Genomic DNA, 26340 nt, shown 5'->3' with positions numbered 1-26340 from the left:
AACCTTGAGCAGTTACTTAACCCCAATTGCTTAGGGGCGGCCAGGTGGCTCAGCAAGTAAGAGCACCAGCTCCAGTGTCGGGATGACCTGGGGATCAAATCTGGGCTCCAACACTTAGCTCCACACCCAGAAATAACTGGCCGTGTAACCTTGAGCAAGTTACTTAACCCCGATTGCTCATAAAAAAAAAAATAAATAAGAGAGAGCTCACTTTATTCATTATGTGGTATAGACTAAGTGTTAATTAAAGGGTTTCATGGAAGACAAAAAGTTAAGGAGAGCTAGAAGAGTCAATGGAAGAGATAGGACTTCCCATGGCCCATGAAGGAGGAGCAAAATTTAGACCACAGATATACAAATGGAACCAGTCAGTCAATAAGCATCTATTTGGAGCTTGCCATATGCCAGGTGCTGGAGATATAAAGATAAGAACTAAACAGTTCCTGCCCTCACAGAGCTTACACAGGAATATAAACAAAACAGTCAGAAACAAGGCACTAGCAACTGGAGGGATGAGGAAGGGCCTCACTTAGGAGAGCCCGAGCTGAGCTCCCAAGAGCATTGGGGATTCTAAGATGCAGAAATGAAGAGGGAGGACATCCCAGGCAGACAAAACATCTATGCAGAGGCCCCCAAAGAGGAGATGGAATGATGTGTGTGTGGTACAGCAAATAGGCTGGTTGAGCTGCCCCATTAAAATGCACTCAGGGGGGTAACAGAAGCTTGGAAGGGTCAGCAGGGTCCAAAAGAGTTTGTGCCTTACTATTCCAGAAGCACTTGAGTTTTAAGAGCAGGGGAATGACATGGTGAGGCAAGGGCCTTGGGAATGTCCCTCTGACTATTGTGTAGAGCAGATTGGAGAGGGAAGAAATTTGAGGCAAGATATATCATCATAGTCCACGAGAGACAATGCAGACCCAACTTAGAATGGAGCCTATGGGAATGGAGAGATGTTTGGGAGGTAGAGTCCACAAGACTTGGCAAATGTTTGGTTATGTGGGATGAGAAATGAGAATCTGGTCTCTTGGGGGACTAGTAGAATAATGATGTCCTTTACAGAAACAGGAAACTTAAGAAGAGGGAAAGATAGAGTTCTTTTTTGGGATGTGTTGAGCTCAAGGTGCCTTTGGGACATTCCACAGGACCTGTTGATGCTATAGGAATAAGACTAGGGATAGATATGGGCCTAGGAGTTGTCTGCCTAGATAACTGGATTTATGGGAGTTAATGAAATCACTAAGAGGGTGTAGAGAAGCGGGCCCAGGACAGAGCCCTAGGGAACACCTATAGTTAGGTAGAAAATCTAGATGGACTTCAGAGGCCTCTGGCTTTCTCCTCATTTTGCTGAGGCCTAGAGAAGTTAAGTGATAAGTACACCCCTCTTTTCCTATACACCCTGCCTTGCTATGTGTATGTTTTTTAACCCCAAATTGCAGGACCCAGAAGCACTGGCTCAGCTGATGCTTTCCATGCCACTGACCAATGATGGAAAGTTTGTGTTACTGAATGACCAGCCAGACAGTGAAGATGGAAACCCAAATGAAAATAAAGGAGCCGAATCTGAAGCATAAGCTCATTTTTGCTGGTGGTGAAGGTACTGGGGAGCCCCCTCAACACGGGTTCTCAGTGTTTCTCACTGCTGGACAGTTTCTGAATTCTGACAATCACTGGCAGAATGTTGCATCCAAGCCTTGGTGCTGTGAGACCGAGAAAGGACGACAGTAAGAAACGGTTGATGATGTCTCATTTCTGCTGAGTTTAAAATATTTTAGGTACTTTAGAGCAGTCGTTTTCCTTGTTTGCATCATACAGTTCTGAATGAAGGTTGAGGGAAAAATAATGCACTGTTCGCTTTATTTTTAAATGAAGTCAACTCTCTCTTCAGTTCCTAGCGTCTTTCTAAGTGTGGCAGTAGCCTAGATTTACAATTTGATAAACACTAAATATTTCCTATTAATATAATCTATTTTTGTACTTCACCTAATAAGCTTCAAGTGCCTCTCATTCTTACATGACCATTCTGTAAAGAAACACATTTGCAGGGCCGCCGTCCTCGGACTCCCAGACTTGACAGTTTTCTCCTGCAGGTGGGCAGAGTGCACAGTTTAGCTGCCTGAGACATAGAGTCAAGTCTGGCTTTGAATGGCCATCCCATACATTGATCATGCAATAAAAACTTCAGCACAATAAGATGTATTATTTTGTAATGAAATGAAATGCAACCAGCATTCAGAGGCCCTGGAACAAGCAGCAGACCTTTTTTCCGTGGTGGAGTCCCATATGGAAATTCATGTGTTACTCCACAGATCCGTTTCAGCTGAGCCAGACCTGTCCCAGGGAAGGGACCAATTGTTTCTAAGGTGGATTGAGCCACAACCTGGAAAGGCTGGAATTCAAAGCCCATTTATCCACCCTCCCTACTCCACTACCATGCACAAACTTAATATCTTCCTACTGATACCCTAACCAGATCTGATGAAGGAGTCAAGCGTCATCCTCAGCTGGATTTCTACTCTGCCTCTGGGCCCTGTAATCCTTCCCCCTTCCATGAAATAAGCAGACAAGAATGATGATCTTGAATTAGTATGGTTTACAGTGACAGAGTCTGACAATTCACAGCTGTCTTTGTTATTAAATTAGTCTAGCAATAAATGCTAGAAAATAAAAAAGTCTCTGTCATTCTGCTTCTTCTCGTTATTTGCTAAAAGATCGTCTTTAGCAAGGTCAGATGGATTCTATAGCTGTTTCTGAAAAAAAGAAAATGTGAAGGTCTCATGTACCTGTTAGACTTTCTGCCTTAGACTGATGAGGGAAAGATACTTTCTTAACCACAAACTGCTTTGACTATAGTAAAAAAAACGAAAAATGCCTCAGCTTTAGAATGCTGCCTTCACATAAAACTTTTATATCAAATCGACTCAACCACGTATAACCTAGATGAAAAGCATGTCTGTAAAGGGCAACTTCCTCCATCTCTAACAATATATTTATTCCCTAAGAAGGGGTGGGGAACCTGTGGCCCCACGGCCATATGTCCGACCCCTGCTAGGGTATCACCCTGAGTCAGTCAACCAGCACTGACTAAATCTACTACATGCTAGGTACTGTCTGAAGGGTTGCAGATACAAAGGCAAAATCCAGGCCCTGTTCTCAAGAAGTTCAGTCTATGGTGGGAAAAACATGTGAACATGTACAAAGATAGACCAGGTGGCCCAATGGATAGAATGCTTTGCCTGGAACCAGGGAGACTTGATTTGGTGAGGAATGAGCTGTTTTAAGTCTTAATGTGAGTGACTTGGAGCCCTTCTCTTAAAATACACTCAAAATGTCCCTTAAGATGGCCAAGTTAAAGTTAGAAGTGTTATTCTTGCCACCAGTACACCAATACAATGACAAAGGACTAATTTTCATGCACTACAGTACACACAAACCAATCCTAAATCAGGATATTGTACTGCCTTTGTTTTTTGTGTTTTCAATGGTTTCCTTCTGTTTGGGTAAACCATGGCAGAATTAACCCTGGAGGGAGACAAACAATGTCTATTTCTTTTTTTTTTTTTTAAAGCAATAGGGGTTAAGTAACTTGCTCAAGGTTACATGGCCAGTTATTTCTGGGTGTGGTGCTAAGTATCTGAGCCTGGATTTGATCCCCAGGCCATCCCGACACTAGGGCCAGTGCTCTTACTCATTGAGCCACCTGGCCGCCCCTAACAATATCTATTTCTTCCCAAGATATTAGAGTGGGCACTGTCGTATCTTGGTTTAATCAATATTTTATCTATAGATATTAATTTAGCAACAAGCAGTTTTGCAGCTATGTCTAAATGGACTCAGAATTTTGTTTTATCTTAGAAGGGAAGGGAAGTACCTGTCCAATACGTGCAGAGGACAGCCCATAGACACAGCTGCCCTAAATGAAAGGGAAGTGATGACAAAAAATAGCCCCAAACAATAAGTAATCCCAAAACATTTTTTCAAAATAAATCTGTTTTCCAAGTCAATGATTCACTCATCATGGCCATTAATTTCCATTTACTGAAGATATACCAACTATGAGCCTAAAAATCTGCTAAGAGCCTAGTCAAAAAAGCCTACTGTACAATCAAATGCTCAATGTGTAAAAACTGAAGACAAAAAGAAAACCCCACAAAATCAACCCTTGTTGGTTCAATATGACTTTATTTTTGTAGTCTGTAGTAAAACAAGCATTTGTTTTCTATAAACCAAATCCTAACTTGACACAGCTATTGTCATCAAGCTCATCTCAGCACCCAGCAGGTCCCCTTAATCTCTGTTGACTTTTCCATTTGCCTTCCTAGAGTCCACACTCTTCATCTGAAATCTCTGGAGAGATCCAGCATCCTAACATTCCCCTTATCTGAAATTTCTTTGAATAAAACTGTAGAACTGAATCTGCCACATGACAAGACATTGTCCTGAAATTCTCTATCACCACAGCTTTACAGAGGAAAACATTTTGGGGGCTTTTCAGGGTGGGGAGCAACATGAAATAGGCAGAATCCTTTATGTCAGACTTTCTACCATTTGCCAGTGCAGCCATAGCTATCAGAGGAGAGGAGATACTGACGGTAACATAACTTGGTTAGTATGTGAGCACATGCACCAAAGGTTTTGTCACCTGGCTCTTGTGGCATTTTACTGATGGAAGAAGGAAGAGCTAACTGCATGGCCTGTTCTCCATCCTGGCCTCTTGTGATGCAACACTTTCTCCACCATGCTGAACAGTCTCTGGGCTGTGCCACTCCTATTTAGACTCAGCTTCTGCTTTTAGGCAGCACCACGATCCCTCTCAACATCTCCGACAACACCAACTGGGTTATTATACACCTCCCAAGGCTTTTTAAAGCAATCCAAAAACCCCAGTAGTTCTTTTTCACTTGAAAACAGCAAGTGGTGGAAAGGATGGACTTAGAAATGGTAACAAGGAAGTTATGAGAACTTCATTAAAAATAAATCAGAAATTTTCTTATAGGACATTTAATTTTTAACATAAAAATTCAGGGGAACAAAAATCATTAAATTTACTGAGATGGTTTAATGTACAGAGTGTATTTTGCTCCACAAATGGGAGGGTAGAGGAGAGGGAGGCTGACAACAGATATAAGGTTAACAAAATCCTAATTTTTTAACAAATAGAAGAGACAATGTTATACTTGGTCCTTAATTCCTGAGAATTTGATTATCTTTGTTATTAAAGAGCTTACAATGAGTGCTTACATTCATCCCTAAATTATAGTACATTAGAAAAATATGAAGCTATGGAAATTAACAAGGAAAGCTATTACTATCCTAAAAGTCCAACGGACATGAATACACATGCCTTCCTATGGCTCTGTGGCCAAACAGAGCACAGCCAAGTGCTCTGGCATCATCTCGCCGGTCTGGTCCCATGTGTAGATTTGTTAGCCCTCTACAGACTGGACAAAGCACTGTGAACAGTAAAACCCAACTCTTCCCAATGGTTGGTGGTCAGGTAGGAACAGAGGTAAAAGTAGAAGCTTGATCTAGTAATGGGGAAGCCTTCAACTACAATGTTTTGCGGCCTCCACTGAAAGGCAGGAGCCAATTCTCCCTCCGATTACAATTAGTTGTTATTCCACATCACATGTGGGTTTAAAGTTAGAACAGCAATACTGTGGGGATATTGCAAGGCAGTGACTAGTTTGGTACAATTAAATGTAAGATCACTTAAGAACATTCAAAAATAACAAGGATGAATTATGCAGCATGCTTTAGGGCCCCTTTTGCAATTAGGATGAAGCATAAATCAAGGACTGAATGCTTTCAGGACATTACTAATCCACAATGCTATAAGGTCATGTTTAAAGAAGAAGCAAAAATAACCCCACATATTATACTTCCTTTGACTTTCAAATGAAACCTCAGGATGAGGTAACACTGACTCAAGATGGAAGGATACTATGCATAGCTCCCAAGGGCTGGAAGTCAAAAGACCAACCTTGGGGTAAATCACAGCATTTCTTGAAAGAAATGCTAGGACAGGCAAATGCAATAGAAAAAGAAGTCATTCCTAGATTTAAATTTAAATTACACTAAGAAAGTTAAATCCTTTTTACTCAAAGTAATCTTTTTAATGCATGTTAGTATGCTAAGATTGGCCTTTTAGTTGTTAATTGGTACAACTTGACAAAAATAAAACTGGCAACCGGTTTTATTATTATTATTAATCAACAGCCAATGATACTCAAACCCTCGGGAAGCTGTAAAAGCAGTAAGGGATTTCAGTTATGACATTATATCTTGTTCTCACAGTGGTTTTTTTTTTTGATGCCTACACAGTGCAAATATTATTTCATGAGAATCCACTTGGATCATAACCTGTTAAAAGAAAAAGTATTTCAGAATTCCCTTGAATTCAGGCTTGATGTAAAAAGAAACCTGAGTGTGAATGTGGGAGGAAGCTTTCATCTCCTGTTCTGAGAGCTAGCCCACAGTGTTCTCAACCAGTCTCTAACAAGTTGGGCCCTCACTTTAATCTTCCTTAATTATGAGTACCAAGAAACAAACTTTCAATATTATCATTTAATGTTTAAGAGTTTTCAGAGCATGTAAACTGAGTCCACAACGACTCACAGCAGGCTTCCAGAGCTCTGGCAGGTCCATGCAGCATGTTACTAACGGATGACCCCAAACTGCCTCAAATGGGTGCCCAACGCCTCAAGCTCACTTAACGATCCAGGCTGTAATAGCAGTTTTATTCTAAGTCTCTTTACAGTGTCGTATATGCTTTTAGAATCTAACCATTAATCTCTATATTTAAATAATATTTGCTAGATAGGCACAGTATCTATTTTAAATTTGTTGTCATAATAGCTGAAAATCTTTAACTGATTTAGTGCAAATCATGAATCAAAAGATTACAAAAATATAAGCTCCCAACATACCCATGGATGCCAAGCAATCTGCAGGTAGCAGAGCAGGAATTCAGATTTGCATTTCTATAACTTTATGTTAAACCATAACCATTCAAAAATAAGCACGTCATTTTGGAGGCTATTGGAGGCCAGAACCAATTTTTGACAATTCTTTCAGCACCTTCTAAAATGAAAGTCTTTAAAATGGATGTAGCTTTAAAGCCTGGCCCCCAAAGAAGGCCTGTGACATTACATGTCTGGAGATATCCCGACCCGGTCAGCAATCCACGTATCTCAAGGTTTCGAAGGTCCAAGCTACAACCGCCGGTGTAAACAATGGTGGTTACCTGATGCTGCCCAAACCCAGCCTCAGGATCACTTTACCACAGGATCAGTGAGGGCAGAGCTATTGCTGCTGGGTGTGGGGTCTTCGCTGCTTGTTTTATTTTCTTCTGTAAGCATAAGAAGCAAAAATATGCATTAAGTTCATTTGCAAAATGAATGAAAAATTAAGACACAAATTCTGGAGAATCAGGTCTTGCTAGCTTTCATTTCTGCTAAACAAATATTTGACTGTCCCTGAAGAGCTCTCTCAAATACATCAGCCTGAAGTAAGAACAGACAAGAGAAAAAGGCCAATGGGACATGCTCAACTGCCATCTCCATTGGGCTTGTGTGCTGGAATGACAAGTTCCATACTGCTATGTCAAGGCACAACATGAACCATCTTGCTTTCCACTGAGACAAGTGAATAGCATCTCAGTGTGGTGTCCTTCACAAATGCTGGACAGAACTTCAGAGAACCAGGATCTAAGCTTAGCTTTACCACTAATTAGCTAGCTGCATGACCCTCTCTGAGCCTCAGTTTCCTCATCTGAAACCTGAAGGGGTGGGACTAGAATTCAGCACTTCCTAAACTGTGACATGGGATCATGACCCACAGTTTAAAAAGCACTGAAGGGGTCATGAGTGGGAAAGGTTTAAGATGCCCCAGACTAGATGATCTGAGTCCTTTATAAGCTTTGAAATTCTATGATTCCACTGATTCCAAAAAGTATTACTAAGCAGAGGTCCTGCCTCTCTGGGCAAAAGGTTACACAAACATGATCCCTAAGGAGACAAAGATTTACTACCCTACATAGCCCCTGCAAGCTGCATCCTTGAGCAAGCTCTGGTTGGTATGAGACTCCCAAAGAGCCCCATGGGCGCAGTAAGGCACATACATTGACGAAGGACCCCTGCCAGCACCACATACATCGTGGGACCAGGAGGACACCCAAATACCAAGGGGTAGAAGGATCCAGAAATGAGGCCAAAGCTTGTCTGGCCCCTCCTGGAGAGTCACTTAGGACTGCACAATGCAAGGGCTAAAGCCAGGGCTCTTCTATCCCAGTCTAAGCCTGGTAGAATAGGACTGAATTTTCCAGAATCATCCTGGATAATTTCATCCATTGTCATCACCAATCTGCCAACCTATCTGCTAGTATACTCTCTGAATTGTCCTGGGACTATTCTAAATTACCTTGTCATGCATTATGCTGGCTACTGGAAGTAGCAGAAATAAAACCTGTGTATCCAAAAAAAAAGTATCTTGAAAACACCCCTCAAACGCACACTCAGTGATTACTCAGTTCTAACTTCAAAAATATCTCAATGTTCTGAACAAATAAAAACTGTAACATTTCATTTAACTGGCAACAGAGAGGAATAAGCAATTCCATATAAATGAATTGTCTAGGTAACTAAAGCTTCTTCAAGTGCCAAAAGTTTTTCTTAGCCACCTTTAGTAGAAAGCTTTCTAAAATAGATTAATTATGTCTCAGAAAGTTTCTCACATAAAGGTCTCACTTTCAAGACATATAAAAGAAAGATTCCAATTTATAAGAATAAGAGCAATTCCCCAAGTTGATAAATGGTCTAAGGATATGAACATGCAGTTCTCCAAAAAAAAGTAATCAGTTATCTTTAGTCATGTTACACTAAAAGTAAAAAACACTCAAGTTGCTAATAATTAGAGAAATACAAACTGAAACAACTCTTACATACCACTTCACACTGATCAGATTGGCTAACATTAGAGAAGATGAAAATGAAAAATGCTGGCACAGATGTGGAAAAATAGGGCCACAAATGCACTGTTGGTAGAGTAGTGAACTAAACCAACCATCATAGAGAGCAATTTAGAACTATGTCCAAAGGGTTATAAAACTGTGCCCAGCAATACCACTGCTAGAGCTGTGAAGAAAAGAGGAAAAGGACCCATATGTACAAAATAATTATAGCAGTTCTCTTTGTTGTGGCAAAGAACTGGAAACTGAGTGGATGCCCATCAGTCAGGGTGGATGAACAAGTTGTGGCATATGACTGTGATGGGATACTACTGCGCTATAAGAAATGATGAGGGGGATGGCTTTGGAAAGACCTGGGAGGACTTATATGAACAGATGCAAAGTGACGTGGCTAGAACCAGGAGACTAATTTATACAATAATAACAATATTGTAAAGATAATGAACTTTGAAACACATAACTGATCAACAAAATGACTAACCACAATTCCAAAAGGCTCGTGATGAAATATGCTCTCCACTTCCAGAGAACTGATGGACTCAAAAGGGCAAATTGAAGAGTATTTTCTTTTCCTTTGGACCTAGCTAATGTGGGAATTTGTGATGCATGACTCTACATATTTGTAATAGGTTTTGTTTTTCTTGCTTTCTCAGTTTAGGGGGGAGTAGGGAGAGGATAAAAGAGACAATTTGGAACTAAAAATGGTAATTTTAAAAAGGAAGAAAAGGACCTGCGTGTACAAAAATACAACTCTTGTGTGCAGCAAAGATCTGCAAAGAGTCTGAATGTCTTAAGAAATGATGAATGTGGGGTGGCCAGGTGGCGCAGTAAGTGGGAGAGCCGGCCCCAGAGTCAGGAGACCTAGGTTCAGTTCCAGGCTCAGATACTTAACACCCACACAAAATAACTGGCCATGTGACCTTGAGCAAGTTACTTAACCCCAATTGTTTAGGGGCGGCCAGGTGGCGCAGTGAGTAAGAGCACTGGCCCCAGTGTCGGGAGACCTGGGATAGGTACTGGCCTCTGATACTCGGCACCCACACAAAAATAATAATAACTGGCTGTGTAACCTTGAGCAAGTTACTTAACCCCGATTGCTTAAAAAAATAAAAGACATGATGAATGTAATGAATACTACTGTGCCATGAAATGATAAAAAATAGTCACACAGAAATCTGCTAAGATTTGCTTGATGACTTGTATGATACCCAGCCAGGACAGCAACTTCTATAGTAACAACACTGTAAAGACAAAGCACTTTGGAAGATTTCATTACTCTGATTAATGCAATGACCAACCAAGATTGCAGAATACTGACAAGGAAGCCCATTATTCACCCCCTGACAAAAAGGTGAGGGGCTCAAGATTGCAGAACAGATTGTTTGGATATGGTCGACAGGGCCAATGTGAAGACTGATTTTGCTAGACTACATATGTGGTATAAGGGTCTCATTTTTCTTTTTTTTTTTTTTTAAATAAGTTGGGGAGAAAAATAAATGCTTGTTAATTGAAGAGAAATACAATTTTAAAAATAAAATGTTAATATTGTTAGAATGGTAATAAAATATGTTCATATGTTAATATTCCTTCCTTGTCTTCCTGCACAGTGTACTGCCATGCATGATTTCCCTGATGACTCATTATCTTTCATGATGCTATCTTACAACATGGCAATGCCTTGGAAAGAATAAAAACAAGGTTTCCAAAGTGTTTTCCTCACAAGCTTGTGAGCCAGGTCAGGCAGATATGATCTCACTTTAGAGATGAGGAAGCTCTGATAAATGGGGCGCTCCTTTGCCCAAGTGCTTCAGCACCTGCCTCAGATTCCTGTCCCTTCTCAGCAGGGGGTTTTCAGCTGCACTCAGCACTTCATGGTGCTCGCCTCTACCAGGATTCTCCTGACCCCTTTTTTATTGAGTTGCCAATAATCAGCCATGGTTCCAGATGCCTGATGCATGAGCAGGTTACAATTGTGCCTACGAGTCATCCAGGCTCTGAGGGAGGCCTGAAGCTCTCAGAGGGAAGCACAAAGCAGCAGTCTAAGCTACACTAAGATCCTGTTGGTTTACTTCTGGAATGTAAATTTCTGGCTGTTTCCCTGAGGGCTGCAGTTGCCAGCATGCCCTGTAGAGAAGTGAGACATTGCACAATGTTGAAGAAACATTCATTAAACTTTCCAAAGCCAAATTTACTAACCTTCTTTCTCTTTCTTTTCTTGGTTTTCTTCAGCTGCAGTCTTGTCTGCTCTAAAGAAAATTCTTGCACTGCTCAGTGAGAAATAGAGTAATTCAAATTCCTAAGTAAAAATAATGGAGAACATTTAAAACAACTTCGAATATTTTCTATTTTATTTTTAAGATCTTATTGAATAGATATAGAAACTCAATGAAGAACTGCACTCCCTTTGGTGCACTCCCTCCTGAGGGTTCCCGGGGTCATGGGGATTCTGTCTCCTGAGAGGCCCTGGATGCCAGAGGCTGACTGACCAAGGCCTTACCTGGAGATAGACATCGAGGCGCTTCTGGGTCAGATTCATTGTCTGCAGCAGTTTCTCATCCTGGTTGGCCGACTGCACATTCTGCTGCTTGGCCACGGCCCTCATCTCCTTGAGGTACTTCTCTCTAGCAGACTGGAACCAGTGAAGTGAATCAAACTCCTGGTATTGATCCAGAAGCTTGAGAATATAAGCCACACCTGAAACCATGAAGAAAGGGAAATGACAATAAATTCAGGCATGGATGTTACTCAGTCTTCATTTTCATCACAAAACTAAGTCATTTAGAATGAATCCCCTTTAAATTCCATTTTGCAGCTTAGCTGAAGGACACACTACAATCCTATCTTCTTCATTTCTCCACAGAGGAACAATGCTATTAATTGTATTTCAAGAGTCCAAAAAAGGTCTTGCCAAAACCAAAAAAATAGCCATTTAAATTTCCCAACACATCAGGCAGCAGCTGCCACTGTGATGGGGGTCAGAGGGGAACTCTGTCTCCTTGGGGCAAGGCAGTCATGGAATGCAGCCATAAGAGAGCACCTGGAAAACTACCCTGCAAACCCAGACTAAATGGGCACAGACAGCAGAAATACCACAGGAACATCAGCCACAGGGGTAAATGATGCCCACACAAGTCCAGCCAAGAAGGCATCATACAATCAATATTATTCACCAACAGAAATGTGCAAAGAGTCAAGGGTTCTATTTTCCAGCAAACTTTTCCAAGGATCTGTGTCACCGTGCCCATAAAACTAATGGAAAATACAATCCAGTCAAACTTACCCATGGCAAAGCCATCATCAGTAAAAGCTGCTCCCATTTTATTCTTTTTATTCAATTTCTCCTTGCAGCTAATGGAATGCTCTACAAAATTGAGGGTCTGAAATGGAAAGAGTTGAATGATTGGGAAAAACAGGTCCTGACCAGACAAACAGCAGGTTCAAGCATAATTTCCATGTGCATTCAAATAAGCTACCTTTGCTCTGAAAGGTTTTCTTCACATAAAAACATCCAAATGGTTGCCTGTGGGTGATGTGTATCTGGCCCTGGGGTCTCCATCACTGGCTCTGCTTCCTCCCACTTCTTCCTGAAATGCAGTCAGCACCCCTAGGCCATCTTCTCTCTACATACTCCTCCAAAGAACTCAGTCACTATCTCACAGCTTCCTTCCAACACCAACCTTCTTGCCATTCTTGATGTCTCTCCTAAGCTCCAGCTCCCCATTTCTAAATGCCTTTCGTTGTTCTCATCTGGAAGACTGGCTCTCATTTCAAAATCAATATATCAAAAACTCCACAGCTTCCCCACAAAACTGCCTTCCTCAGCTCTGCCTTCCCTATTTCCATTAACAAATGGAGCCACTTATTCATGACACTGAAATTCAAAACCTTGTCTCAGGTTTCTTCAATATCCCTGTAACCAATTAGTCATGATGTCCTTTTCCCTTCAGAATCTCTCCCAAATGAGTCCCTTCCTCTTCCTTCCCACTGCTGGCTGTCACATTAGCTGTGGTCCATATGACTATATGCCTCACTTACTTTAATCATCTTTAATGGTCACTCTTGCCTCCTGAGGGTAGAGATGGTTTCCATCCATTCTATTAATGATCTAAAACAGTACTTCCACCATGTCACACCCCTGGTTCAAAACACTCCCCAAGCACCTACAGGATCACCAAAAGGATGCCGTGCTCTCTAACCAGCCTAAAGTTTAACCAAACCAGTTAACTGTGGAGAATTAATCTGCCAGTGAACCATGTCCTTGAAACATCTTTTCTACTGTTCTCTTGACAAGTTCGTGCAATTCTGTCATTTGATTTGTCAGGGATCTACGTCTACTTTGAAGACAAGGCCTGTGTCGTAGATTCAGCACTCAGGGCCTTGTGCCCTGTCAGTGTGCTCCAGCTACCATGTGAGTTGGACTGAGCACACACTATGACTCCTTTGTTGTCTGTACTTGAATAATAACTACTTTAAAAACTTGTAGGTGTCATCTTTTTCACCTTAACATGCCCTGGAAAGCCCTCAGAAGATGGACAGTTGTAACCTTTTACATGGACCTCACCTTCAATGGGGAAGACAAATCCCAAACCTAGGAGCAGTCGCAGTGGCATGGAATGAAATACAATCTGATTCACTTCCCTTTTGTCCCTGGCATGTGCATTAAACATTCAGTGAGGATGTCAGGACATTCCACTGAACACTACCCTTCCCAGACGCTGGTGGAAACTTTCTCAAGGTTTGACAATTAGAGCTCATCATTATTAAGTAACTGTTAACAAAATTTGTCATTATTAATTAAAAATTAGAATATTTAAGGCAACAATTATACAAATAAGAAAATAATTGTAAAGAGTATGATGAAGGAATCTAATTTAATTCTGACACTAGCAAGCGGGTGGGTGGCTCTTCACAACAGACTTGCTGAGTTGCTGGCTGAGAACACTGCAGAACAGATGCACAGAAAGCAGGCTCCACTCCACTGCACCAGAATCACTCAAAGTGTCTCCAACAATACCCAAACCAGCAATACTGTGTGTAAAATATTCCATATGACATTATCTCGTGATCAAATGAGGGAACACTTGTAGAATGGCACCTAGCAGGCACTCCCAAGCTTATTCCCTTCCCCTCCCTTCCCCTTCAGGCTGCAATGAGTTTCCTAGCACATCAATAATCAAACTCATTGGGATTCACAGGCTCAAAGTACTGACCAAGGGAGGGACAATGATGTGGAAATTGCGGAGGTGCATATTCTTGGGACTCCGGAATTCAGGAGCAAAAACATCCACAAGCATTTTGAAATACTCTGTGCCTTCTGCAGAATTCCGTGTGTGATCACTGAGGACTGAGTCCAACTGCCTAAAAAAAGAAAAAAAAGGGTTGGGGGGAAAGGCTGAAAAAACACGTGGCTGGTTCCTGCCCCCTCCAAGGAAGCAGAGATGTTAACCAACTTCCACCATCATCACTGCTCAAGAGCCCAAGGAGCTGTAGGAGGGCTTTCAAACTGTGGAAGGAGCTCAGTGTCCTGTCAGACTCATAGAGAAAGCTGAACCACATTCTGTATAAGAAGAAGCGAGAGGCCAAGTATGTCTGAGACCAAGCATCAAACCCCTAGGCCAATGACAAGGGAAGATTTTGATGTACCTTCTACCACCCCCGGAACCCTGGCTCCCTCCTAATATCCCAGCCTCCCTGGCTATACTTTTTCTCAGGCCCCCAATTCACCAGCGAGGGTGAGGGAGTCAGAATACTCCTTATCCCCCACCAGCACTATCTTTCAGTCATGTCTTCTCCTGTGAGATTCATTCATTCCAAATTTATCCTCCAATCAAGATTCTGGTGGCTGTCTTCTACCACATCCCAAGACATTCACCTCCCTCTCTTCCTCAATGAGTTCAGTCCCTGGCTCACCATCTTCCTCCCCACCCCAACTTCTGTCCTCATACTAGGAGACTTCCATAGCCATGATGATACTCTCTTAAGCACCCCAACTTCCCAGCTCCTCAGACCCCACCTTAGCTACTCATAGAGACAGCCATAAATTTGATCCTGCCATTACCCCCAATGTTCCACCTATGTGATCAAGGACTCTGAAATTCCTTCACAGGATCAGAATCTTTAATCACTGTCTTTGCCTCTGCCTTATGAACCATAACCCTCTTCAACCTGCCTGTGACATTATTCCTTTAAGCCCTTCTCCCCTTGGTCCTTGGCCAGGCATCCCCTCTGCTTCTTCCCTCCCTCTCTTACCAACCTCAAACACTTGGTAAACCACATCAAGTGGCTCTGCCCTCAAGTATCTTGTCCCCTTATCCTACTGCTAAGCATGTCTTGCCAGGCTCCACATGGACTATTTGTGCCTGACTGGTGGCAGAGCCTTCCAATCAGCCAGTCAGACACACTGTACCTCGAGCCCCACATAGTGAGGTCATTTTGGTCCCCTTTAAGAAGAAAGTTCAACCATCAACCACCATGACCACCACAACCACCACCACCATGCTCCAACCTTGGACATTCCCATCAGCAACTGCCCTCACTCCTACCTGGGTGCCATGCCGCTAATCTGAATTCAGTCTGGTTTCTAATCTCATCATTCCAAGAAAACGCTCTCTCCCCCAAGTCACCAAGTCCAATGGTCTTTTCTGCATCCTCCTCATTCTTGCTATTTCTGCAGCCCCCGACTGTCAATCACCCTCTCCTCTGTAGATCTTCCCATTTCTCTCCCCTGGTTCTCCTGAAAAGGAGGTCTGACTGCCACTCAATTTTCACCTAGGTCATGCCCCTAAATGTGGCTCCCACTATTCTACCTCACTCAGTAATCTCATCAGCTCTCATAGATTCACTTAGCTTCTCCATCCAGATGATTCTCTAATTTATTCATTCGGCCTTAGCCTCTCTCCCTGCCTTTGATTTCACATCTCAAACTACCTAATGGGTATCTCTAATCTTGAATGCCAACAGGATGAAAACTGAACTCCTCTTTTCCCCTCTTGCTAATTTCTCTATCACTGTTCGGGGCGGCACCATCCTCCTGGTGACCCAGGCTCTCAATTCAGATGTCATTCTTGCCTCCTCACTCTGTCACCCCCACGGCTAGTCTGCCAAGGATTGTCCACATTACTGTACTGTAATATGCCTTCTCTCCCCTGACAGTCACCACCCTGGGGCCCGCCCTCATCACCTCACAACTGGACTCCAGCAATAGCCCTCTGGTTGGTCTTCTTGCTTCACACCTCTCCCCAATCCCTCCATTCAGCTAGCAAAATGATCTTCCTAAAATGAAGGCATGACCATTTTGTAACATATGAGATACATTCTATCATGACACACATATAAAATGTATCTTTACATCCAATAAACTCCAGTGGCTCCCTCTGACCTTCAGGACCAAATACAAAGTCTTCTGTTTGGCTTGTGAAGCCATTTTTCATCTACTCTCCTCCCCTGCACATCATCAGTGGTCCAATGACAATGGCCTACTGCTCTTCCTCGCCCACAAAACGCTGTCTCCCTGCTCTTGGCATTCTCACTGGCTGAGGGAAGGAATTCACCAAGCCCAGCTCCACAGCACCTACTGAAAGCAGAAGCAGGTTCAAGAACCCTTAGGTCTGTTTACAACAGCCCAGGGAGTATAGTTCAAGAAAGCTCCCCCGAGCCGGCCCTGCTCTCCTCTTGAACACACCTCCCCATCAGTCTGGTGCTTTTGGGTTCAAAACTGTGGCTGTCTTCCTTTATACGGAGGAAGCCTGTGAAATGGGGAAATATCAGAATGAAGCTGGTGGTGATTTTTTTAGATTTAACATTGTTAATTTGCACATGAAAAAATTAAAACATTCAGATTAATGTGGTGCCAGTTTCAGTAGGAAATTAATTCTAAAGAAATGACATGTAATCTCTCCTCAATCTCCATGAGTCACAGCCACTAGACAAAGCTCAGAAGCTCTTGTGTATCCCAAAGCTGAAAGATTTCAGGCCATTTTGGTCGACATCCTCCCACCAGCCAGAGTACTGCTTGTGTTAGGCTCCAGAAAGAACCTAGAAAATCTATGACTGTAGGTGTTTTTGTGCATACTCAGATTTACATTTAGCATGAAACAAAGGGTCCATTTACTATCAGTGTCTGTAATGTATCAGAAACTTTGCTGACTAAGTATAAATGAAAACACAAGTGTGCCTGAAAACATAGTCATCATCTGCCAAAAGAAACCACACTCTCTCCTCTACCCACAGTACTGGGGCCAAAATTGAAATGCGGAAAGTGACAGGTTTCTGGGGCCTATGTAATAATATTCAATGCTGGAGTTACTAAATCTACAAGGCATTTTTTTCTTTCCTTTTGAATCAAAATATTTGAAAGAGGCAAAAGTAACTGCTTGTTTAAAGTCATTCCAATATATCAAGAAGTCTGCAGTCCCCCATCAATGTCCCCTCCCCCAGATAGGTGGCCACCACTGATCTCTCCTTCAGCCCCCAGGCAGCAGGAACACTGAAGTTACAAAGGAGTCACAGAATTTCAGAGCTGGAGGGGAGAGCAATGGCGATTCACTCCAAATCATCCCCACAAAGAGTCTCCTCCACACAGCATGTGTGGCCTTTGAATCTTGCACTGAAGACCCCCAGTGAAGAAGAGACCAGACCACTCCTGGTCAACTCTAACGATGGGCACTTTTGTCCTCACATCCAGCTTAGAAAGGTCTCCTGGCCACTGCCACCCCCAGCTCTTGGAAATGCCCTCTGGGCCACACCAAACAAGTGTCCTTGTCCTCCCACATTAACTGCCCTTAGATTAGAATATTTGAAAGCTGCTAAGTCAGAGCCTGGTTCTTCCCCTTATAGCCTGGGTGACCTCAGAAAGGCATTCCCCTCTTGGGAACTCAGTTTCCTCATCTGCAAAATGAAGAGGCTGGACTCTAAGTCCATTTCAGTTCCAGAGCTACTGCCCTAACACTGACATATGAAACTTGAGAAAATCATGTTGAGGCACACATTGTAAGCCATTCCCCATTTTCTTTAAAAAACACAGCACACTGAGGCAACCAGCAGGCCACTGATATTGAGGCTTTGAGGCCAGCTGGACAAGAGATGCTACAAAAATACTGCTGTGATTCCAGATGTGCAGAGAAGACAACGTAGTGACCACAGTACGGTCATAAGACACCATATGGAGTTTGGAAAAGGGATGGAAAACAAGGTCAAAGGGAATCCTAAGCAAATACAGCACCTCCCTAAAAACTGAAATAGAGACTTGGGAGACCTTCAGATGTCAACTTACTTTCTCTTAAGGAATGTAAAGTCTTTCCCATACTTAAACAAGTAACAGAGAACACCAAGCTGGGGAGGAGGCTAATCTTTTACTGGCTATACTTTCTCTAACATTCTCATACCAAAGAAACATGCTTTTTTTTAGTCTACCCTTAAAACATCATCCTCCTTCCTATTTTTAGTGAGTCAATGCACTGTTTGTGGATAAGAATCCACATGTATTCCTACAGGGTTTATTTCCACGGCAATATATAAGAAAACAAAAGTTAGCGTTTTCCAACCCATTATCATAAAGACTCAAACAAGATGGGGCTAGTGGACCAATATGGTAGGATGGGGGCCTCAACCACAGCTTTTAAAACAGTTCAGGTAATTCTTTGTGACTCAACTTAAAGCAAAACACAAGAGCAAAAATGCTAAGAACCCATTTACCTGACAATGAACCAAAGAGAAGTAACGACTGTCCATCAGCTCATTCTCACAAGTTGACATACAAAAGATGGCCATGTAAAGGGCAGAGGCCTGTGCTGTTGTGCCCAGCCTCTACATCCTTTCCCACTCTGAGCTCGTAGAGAGTGAGAAGAGAGATGCTTCCTCTGCTCTCTCTTTATACAATAATATCAACTGTATAATCTCACCCTCATTCTTTCCCATGACCTCTCAAAGACAGACTTACTAGGACATGACAAGGTCCTCTGCAAAGCTCCTCTTTGTAAACTAGCAGGTGAGCGCACTAAAAGTCTGTCACAGAGCGCACCGAGACATCACAAGATTTAGCTCTACTGTGGGTCAGACTCATGCACCTCTCCCCCAACCAGGGACTATTTACAAAGGGTATGCTGGTTATCAGTCTATCCTGGTGTTAAGTTCTATGGGAAGGGGCAGCTTATTTCAAGTTATCACTAAGGCAATCACCATGCAAGGTACCTTGACCTCTCTTTCACTAAGGCAGCCAGACCTGCCAAGAACCATTCCCTTCCCCCCCCCCCAATATAATATCCTTTGGAGACAACAGATAGATTTCAAACACCTGTATGCTTGACCTCTGTTCTATAAGAGTGTAAATTACCACCAGATGGAAGAAGGGCACTCCATGCTGCCAACATTTCTGCCCGAAATATATTTAATTTGCTTTGACAAAGTTATAATGTGACTCCAAAAAGTGCAACAACAAACAGTTCTAATCTCTCCATTAAGCATTTCCAATCCCCTTTACCTCTCTTTAATATTAACTAAAGTCATATCAGAAAAATCAGTTCTAGCCCCAAGTTCCAATGGGAAGCACAAAGAGAAAAAGTAATAATTTCCCAGAAGGTTTCCTTCAAAACCAAATACTAAAGCCCGCTGTCTGGTAGGTTCACTAAGAAACATGACCTTTAATTTCATTTAGGTTTTTGTTAGTAAAGAATTACTCAAAATCAACATTTCTGAACAAGTATCATGGTGCAGAAAATTGTCTTAAATTTCATTTTCAAGGATGACTTTCTAGTTCCCTTTTTGCTGTTAGATCAAGCTTGACCCCAAGTACTTTTTGTAATCCCCAAATAAAACATTACCTTGCTGCTTTGAGAGTTTCTTCTGAGAGCCCTTCTTCTTTAACTAGCTCTTCAAAATTGACAATGTCTTCAAGATCAGGAACAAACCTATAGTAAATTGTGTAGGATGTCATTAAAATTGGTAATGTAGTCACTTTACAGAGACAGTGTAATTCAACTAAAAATTAAAATACAGTGACTCATTTAAACTACAGTCACCAGGCATTTGACTTACAGATGTCAGCACAGCTTCACCCAGCGTAAAACTGGGTCTGGGAGTGAGAGAAACAAACTGATCCCAATGATCAAAAGATCATGCGAGAGCAACCTGCATGCTACATACTACATTGTAAAATTAGATGAATAGCAATTGAGAGGAAAAGGAAAAGCTGTTCAGAGATGAAGACTTCACGTGTAACAGAGGAAGCCCCAACATCCCCCACTCTGAAGAAGGTCCTCTGTTGCCCACCAAAGAGTCTGATTAGAGGAGGAGGAAGAATCCTCTCCTGCAGGATTTGCTCCAAAAGATGTGATCCAAATGGCACAAATGTTTAAAAAGGGTAAATGTGCATCGAGTGACAAGACTGAGGATGTCTGCCCTACCTGATGGCATTGCTGCTGCAGTGGAGCCCACCCGACCGGATCATTCGCACATAGCCCATCGCATTCCCTTCAAAATGACAAAGGAGTAAAGGAGTCAATCAGACAGAGTGACATCAGGGTCTCACCACGCCCAGAGATCAGAGTGTGGCCACAAGATGCTCACAAACGAAGTCTGCAGTCATTCAGTTACGATATAATATGAACGGAAGCACTTCCATCCTCTGAGAGTCCCAATTAAGCAAAATCTGCCAGGCTTTCATTTGACCAATTGAAGGATAAAAATGCAGAGCACAAAGAACTCTGTGTGAGTGTGGGTGTGAATGTATGAGTGTGTGTGTGAGTGTGGATGTGAATGTATGAGTGTGTGTGGGTATGAATGTATGAGTGTGTGTGAGTATGGGTATGAATGTGTTGATGTGAGCATGGGTGTGAATGTGTGTGTGTATATGTGAGTATGGGTGTGTGTGTGTGAATAGGGAGACAGGGCAGATGGTACATCCATTTATGTCAGTCACTTCCCTATTCCTTTCTACCCTTGGAGCCAGAAGTGATCCAAAGTTCACATGGCACCTATGGAAGGTAACAGAAAGAACATGGGAGCTGACAGCCAGGGTTCTCACCGCTCTCTCTGCTGCTTTCTACCTGCATGACCTTGGTGGGTCATTCAATTCAATCCCTCAGCACTGAAGACTTTATCTGTAAAACAAGGGAGCAGAAGGAGGGAGAGAGCATGAGATGACCTCTAAAGGCCCTTCTCGCTCTACACTCTATGAACTTATATTCAGCCAGCTATGAAAGCCTATTCAGAGCTTTATCACCCTAAATTCACCATCAAAGATGTGGAGAATTGTTCATGCAGAGGATAAAATGTGAAGACTGCCACCTCATGGCATACAGAAGGCCTCAAAACACAACTGTGATTGTATAACAACAGCTTATCTTATTTAAATAGCATACAAATGGAAAATTCACAAAGGCAAAAATTCTTTTTTTTAAAAGCAATTGGGGTTAAGTAACTTGCTCAAGGTTACACGGCCAGTTATTTCTGGTTGTGGTGCTAAGTATCTGAGCCCGGATTTGATCCCCAGATCATCCCGACACTGGGGCCGGTGCTCTTACTCGCTGAGCCACCTGGCCGCCCCTAAAGGCAAAAATTCTAAAGTCCTGCTAGTCTGACATATTAGTATCTTAATGGCTGGCTAAGGTGAAATAATTTTAATTACAGAAGTGAAACTGGTCTACAATGACCATATTCCAGAATGTGTAATCTCTAAAGCACATGTTACTTTTCAAAATTCAGTCCAACCAGACTGTGAGGGCATCTACTCTATGCCCAGCAGACTCGGGGAGGGGGCATTAAAGTCAAAGGCTTAGTCACCTTCTCCAAAGCGCTTATAGTATCTGTAAAGAGAAGCCTGGCATTTAAACAACATATAAGCAAGGGTGAGAGATATGATACAAGAAAGTTAACAAGAAAATTTAATATCTAATTTTTTGTTGCATCTACTGACACATTTTAATCTCTTAAAACTTTATGCTGATGTATGTACAAACGTGTATACATAAGGTGATATGAGTTGTCCCAAAAGTCTTTTGCACTAAGACTTTTGGGACACACTCTTTTTTTTTTTTCTATTCTCTTTGGTCTGTACCTGTGATCTCACCAGTCCAGGCAAGTTCCCAGTGAAGCTGTTTTTTCTGAGCAGGCATCCCAGGAATTATCACTTATAGTCTCAGACCTGCCTAAGGCATGGGGAGGTGAAGTACCTTGCCCAATCACATGGCCACATGTGTGCATGTCCCAAGGTTGTCCTGACTCCAGGCCAGCCTTCTATCCACTGAACCAGAGGCTTGAGGACCCTTTTACTCTCTCAAAAAGCACTGAGGATCCCAAAGGGCTTTGGTTTGTATCAGCTGGCTCTATCAATAATGGATTAGAAAATATTAATTATCTATCAAATGTCAACTATCAATTTATTGGGTTAAAAATTAAAACTGAAAAATTTTCAAAATATTTAATTTATTTAAAATAACAATAATAAATCTATTACATGTTAACATAAATAACATATTTTTATGAAAAAACAGGTATATTTCCCAAAATAAGAAAATTTAGTTGGAAGAATAGAAAAGTTTTTATAATTTTTAAAAATCTCTCCAAGTCTGGTTTAGAAAAAGACAGCGGATTCCCACCTCTGCTTGTAAACTCAATCTGCTGACATATGTTGTTTTGGTTGATGTGCCCAATGGAGAAAATCCAGCCTCACACAAATATGTGATTGGGAAAGGATGGAGTACTTGAATAGGCGAATAATGTCTCAGTATTGAAAAGCTCTGACCTTGAGGACACCCCTGAAAAGGTAATGGGGACTTCTAGAGGTCCAGAGACCACACTTAGAGAACTGATACACTAGACCACAGGGGTGTGTTTGTGTGTGTGTGTGTGTGACAGTGTATGTATATGTATGTATATAGTGTGTCTCTATCTCTGTATATGTATGTATATGTATGTGTGTGTGTGTGTGTATAAATTTATAAACACAGCAGAGTACCTGACTGGTTAGGGTTTTTATAAATGCATGTAGACCAATATATATCCATGAACATAAACTTGTTTACATACACATAATAAACATTCCATTTAAGACTCATTAGTCTATCAAATGACTGTCCAATCACGAAACCTTTCTAGTGTGTTCAGAGGAAATTTATCTCAAAAGAATAAAGAGTTCTCACCGGGACATCATAAGCTGTCCTATATTAAGATGGGCTCCATAAGATAGGATTCCCATAAGAATGATGAATTCTAATTTCACAATAATTTTTCTTACCTATTTGGCTGATGAGCTGTCTAAACTGATCAAGATAACTCTGGCCATCGGGTGTGATTCCAAGTTTTCTGATGCCTCTATTGAATTTTTCTGCTCTATCAAAAGGATACTAGAGAAAAAGAGTTTTAGGAGTACCTTCAGAAGAACAAAGAAGTATTTATCCTTAATGCCAATATAACCTCAAGATTATCATATTAATCCCATTCTATGTTCTAATTTGTTTAAAGGATTTATCGATCCAGCCAGCAATCAATCACTTATTAAGTACCTACTATGTGCCAGGAACTGAGCTAAGCACTAGGGATACAAAAAGAGGCAAAAGACAGGCCCTGCCCTCAGGGAGCTTACAATTAATAAAAACATTCATTAAACATCTATGTCCAGGCCCTGTACTAGGGACCCGGAACACAAACACACGATGAGGAGGGGCTCCAGAAAGGCTCCTTTGAAGGGAACGATACGTGAGAAATAAGGGTGTCCCAGAGGGAGGGAGGACTGAATCTGCCAGGTGGGCTGGAAGACCAAGCGTGGGATGGTAAGCAGTACAAGAATGGCCTGCAAGGTCAGGCTGGAGACAGAGGGGTTTTAGACACTTCAGTTCCAGGGCAGCGAGGTGGTGAAGTAGATATAGCATCAGTCATGGAGTCAGGAAGACTGGAGTTCAAATCCAGCCTCAGACACTTACTAGCTGTGTGGCTCTGGGCAAGTCACTTCACCCCAACTACCTCCAAATAAATAAATAAATGCTTCAATCCTTTGTGCTTTTATAATAAACAGCTGAAATATTTTTTGAAGGGGAAATGACAAACGTCTGATGTTAACAACGACCTTACTTTTCTCTGATAAATATACTCCTCTTGATCATGTGCTCATCATGACTAGACCCAGACATCTGAACAGCCTGCCCAAGGGCTCCCTCTGGAGGACACCTGCTCCCTCATCCTAAAAGGCCAGGCAGAATGGAATTGTTCCGGGACGACAGAGGCTCACCAAGGGCATGCATCCCCAAGTCACTGGCCTCTGGATTATATACTGCCAAGAAGGCAATGGGCTTTTCCAATACACCAAGTTAAGGAGATGGGGGATAAATTAATTTTGGAATAACAAATAAAAATTATTTTTCCTTTACAAAAAGAGAAAACTCGACCACATAAGCTTCGATGACCCCCCTTAAGGTACAGTATTCTTCTTTAAAGTAAGCGCTGGTTGGGGGGGGCTAGGTGGCACAGTGAATAGAGCATGGGCCCTGGAGGCAGGAGGCTCTGAGTTCAAATCCGGCCTCAGACACTTAACACTTACTAGCCGTGTGACCTTGGGCAAGTCACTTAACCCCAATTGCCCTCCCTCCTCCCTTCAAAAAGAAAAAAACACACAAAAAAAGAAATTAAAGTAAGTGCTGGCGTAACTGGTGTAATTTCATATTTGATAATGCAATCTTCTAACACACATTCCCTATCTATTCTGGTTTATTGCTCTGTTGCAATAATCACCAAAAAGGATGCAGAGCATCATTAGAAAATGGCATTTCCCACAGACCTTTATAAACTGGCCCCTGTGCCTAGAAGGGCAGTGCTTTCAAGTAAATCTGTTGGTCCACGCCTGTGACATCATGAGGGTGGGGAACTCAGTATGTAAATGCCCTCCTCTGTGAGTCATGGCCCAACAGCCAGGATGCAGCAGAGGCAGGATAATCAGCCCATACCTTGTCCAAGTACAAAGTCAAGCTTGCACCCATTAAACCAGTCCAGGCTTCTGAAACTCAATCAAACCATCTAAAAATAGTAAATATATACAAATATACCTTATGATCATTTTGGTCCTTGACTTCCCTGAAAAACCGGATATCTTTGATCAATCTGGACTTGATATGCTCATCATACATAAACTGGCTAAATATATAGAACTTCTTTCTCAAAAATTGATAGGTGAAATTAACCTGTTAAAAAGTTAAAATTCAAAATTAGAAAGCAGGATATAGTACAAAAGTATGGGTTTTTGAACTAACGCTAACAGTCATAATTACAAAAAGGTCATCGAATGGGGAGTACTAATGATACTGATGAGAAAGAAGAGAAAGGAAAGAGGGTCACTGAAGCATTTTTTAAATGCACAGAATAAAAAGGGGTTCAGAAGTAGATAAAACAGGACAGCTTTGAAACTAAAATCCTGAATTTATCATAATTCTTTTAAAAAAAGTAAGTGTGGTTTCATGTACAACCTTCTGTTTCTGTTCTTCTCCATATATAGAAATTCTCAAATATGCTGATGTTTGTGTAGCTTAGAATAACAACAATAAAAAAAGATTAAAAGATGACTCATTGGATTTTAGATCTACTGAGTTTGAAGTAACTGAGGTCAGAAGAGAAAATCAAAGCCAAAAAACAAATCAAATAAAACCTGTAGGTAGAAAAACAAAGGCCCCATCAAACAAAAATATTTAAGTAGACCTTTCTATAGCAGTAAAGAAATAGAAACTCGGGGCAGCTAGGTGGTGCAGTGAATAGAGCATCGGTCCTGGAATCAGGAGGACCTGGGTTCAGATCCAGCCTCAGACACTTAACACAAAAAACTAGCCATGTGACCTTGGGCAAGTTACTTAACCCCAACTGCCCTCACCGAAAAAAAAAAAAAAAGAAATGGAAATTGGTGCTCCTTGATTGGGGAGTGACAAATTGTAGTGTACAAAGAATGTGATGATTAGAGAGAACAGAAAGACTTACATGAACTGATGCCAGGCAAAATAAGCAGAACCAGGACAGCTACACACACATACACACATACACACATACACCACACACACATACATACACACACACACAGACATATTCTCTCTCTCTCTCTCTGTGTCTCTCTCTCCCCCAATGAAAAGGGAAAGAGCCAAACAAAAAACCCCAACCCTGAATTCTGTAAAATTATAATCAACAAATTACGGTTCTGTTTTTTGGTTTTCCATTAAGGGTGGAGGAGGCAGGAAGGAAAAAAATTAATGCTTGCTGACTTAAAAGTTTTTTAAAGAAATTATAATAAAAAAGTTTGGCCTCAAAGAAAAAAATATGTGAAGACATTTCCCCTCACCTTCTTTGCAGAAGTGAGAGATTGTGGGTAGAGAACACTAAATAGAACATTAGATATTTTCAGTATATTG

At 41.7% G+C, this 26340-nt stretch overlaps 2 protein-coding genes across 4 annotated transcripts in view; one reads left to right on the top strand and one right to left on the bottom strand.

Moving 5' to 3' along the window:
• Positions 1–2679, top strand: part of APPL2 (adaptor protein, phosphotyrosine interacting with PH domain and leucine zipper 2) — an 86606-nt gene extending 83927 nt beyond the window's left edge. The window contains exon 21 of the mRNA XM_069099395.1: positions 1437–2679. Within this exon, the coding sequence (XP_068955496.1) occupies positions 1437–1571 (135 nt within the window). The 3' untranslated portion in view covers positions 1572–2679. The remainder of the gene's footprint in view (positions 1–1436) is intronic.
• Positions 2680–4982: 2303 nt separating this feature from the next.
• Positions 4983–26340, bottom strand: part of WASHC4 (WASH complex subunit 4) — an 86456-nt gene continuing 65098 nt past the window's right edge. The window contains exons 26-35 of one of the 3 annotated variants that reach the window (XM_069099392.1): positions 24997–25131; positions 23196–23304; positions 20365–20431; positions 19783–19869; positions 14176–14323; positions 12246–12342; positions 11463–11659; positions 11162–11261; positions 7244–7348; positions 4983–6360 (exon numbers count right to left, since the gene is read on the bottom strand). In XM_069099392.1, coding sequence (XP_068955493.1) covers positions 7272–7348; positions 11162–11261; positions 11463–11659; positions 12246–12342; positions 14176–14323; positions 19783–19869; positions 20365–20431; positions 23196–23304; positions 24997–25131 — 1017 coding nt within the window. In that variant the 3' untranslated portion in view covers positions 4983–6360; positions 7244–7271. Of the gene's footprint in view, positions 7349–11161; positions 11262–11462; positions 11660–12245; positions 12343–14175; positions 14324–19782; positions 19870–20364; positions 20432–21967; positions 22285–23195; positions 23305–24996; positions 25132–26340 lie in introns of those variants that run through there. The other 2 variants (XM_069099391.1, XM_069099393.1) reach the window with 2 other exon arrangements.

The sequence above is a fragment of the Petaurus breviceps genome, unplaced genomic scaffold (assembly GCF_028583685.1).
Source record: "Petaurus breviceps papuanus isolate PSGF00001 unplaced genomic scaffold, PetGlider_PUasm1.0 379, whole genome shotgun sequence".
Classification (NCBI taxonomy): domain Eukaryota; kingdom Metazoa; phylum Chordata; class Mammalia; order Diprotodontia; family Petauridae; genus Petaurus; species Petaurus breviceps.
The sequence above is the reverse complement of the archived record's forward strand: the minus strand, read 5'-3'. Positions and strand labels throughout refer to the sequence as shown.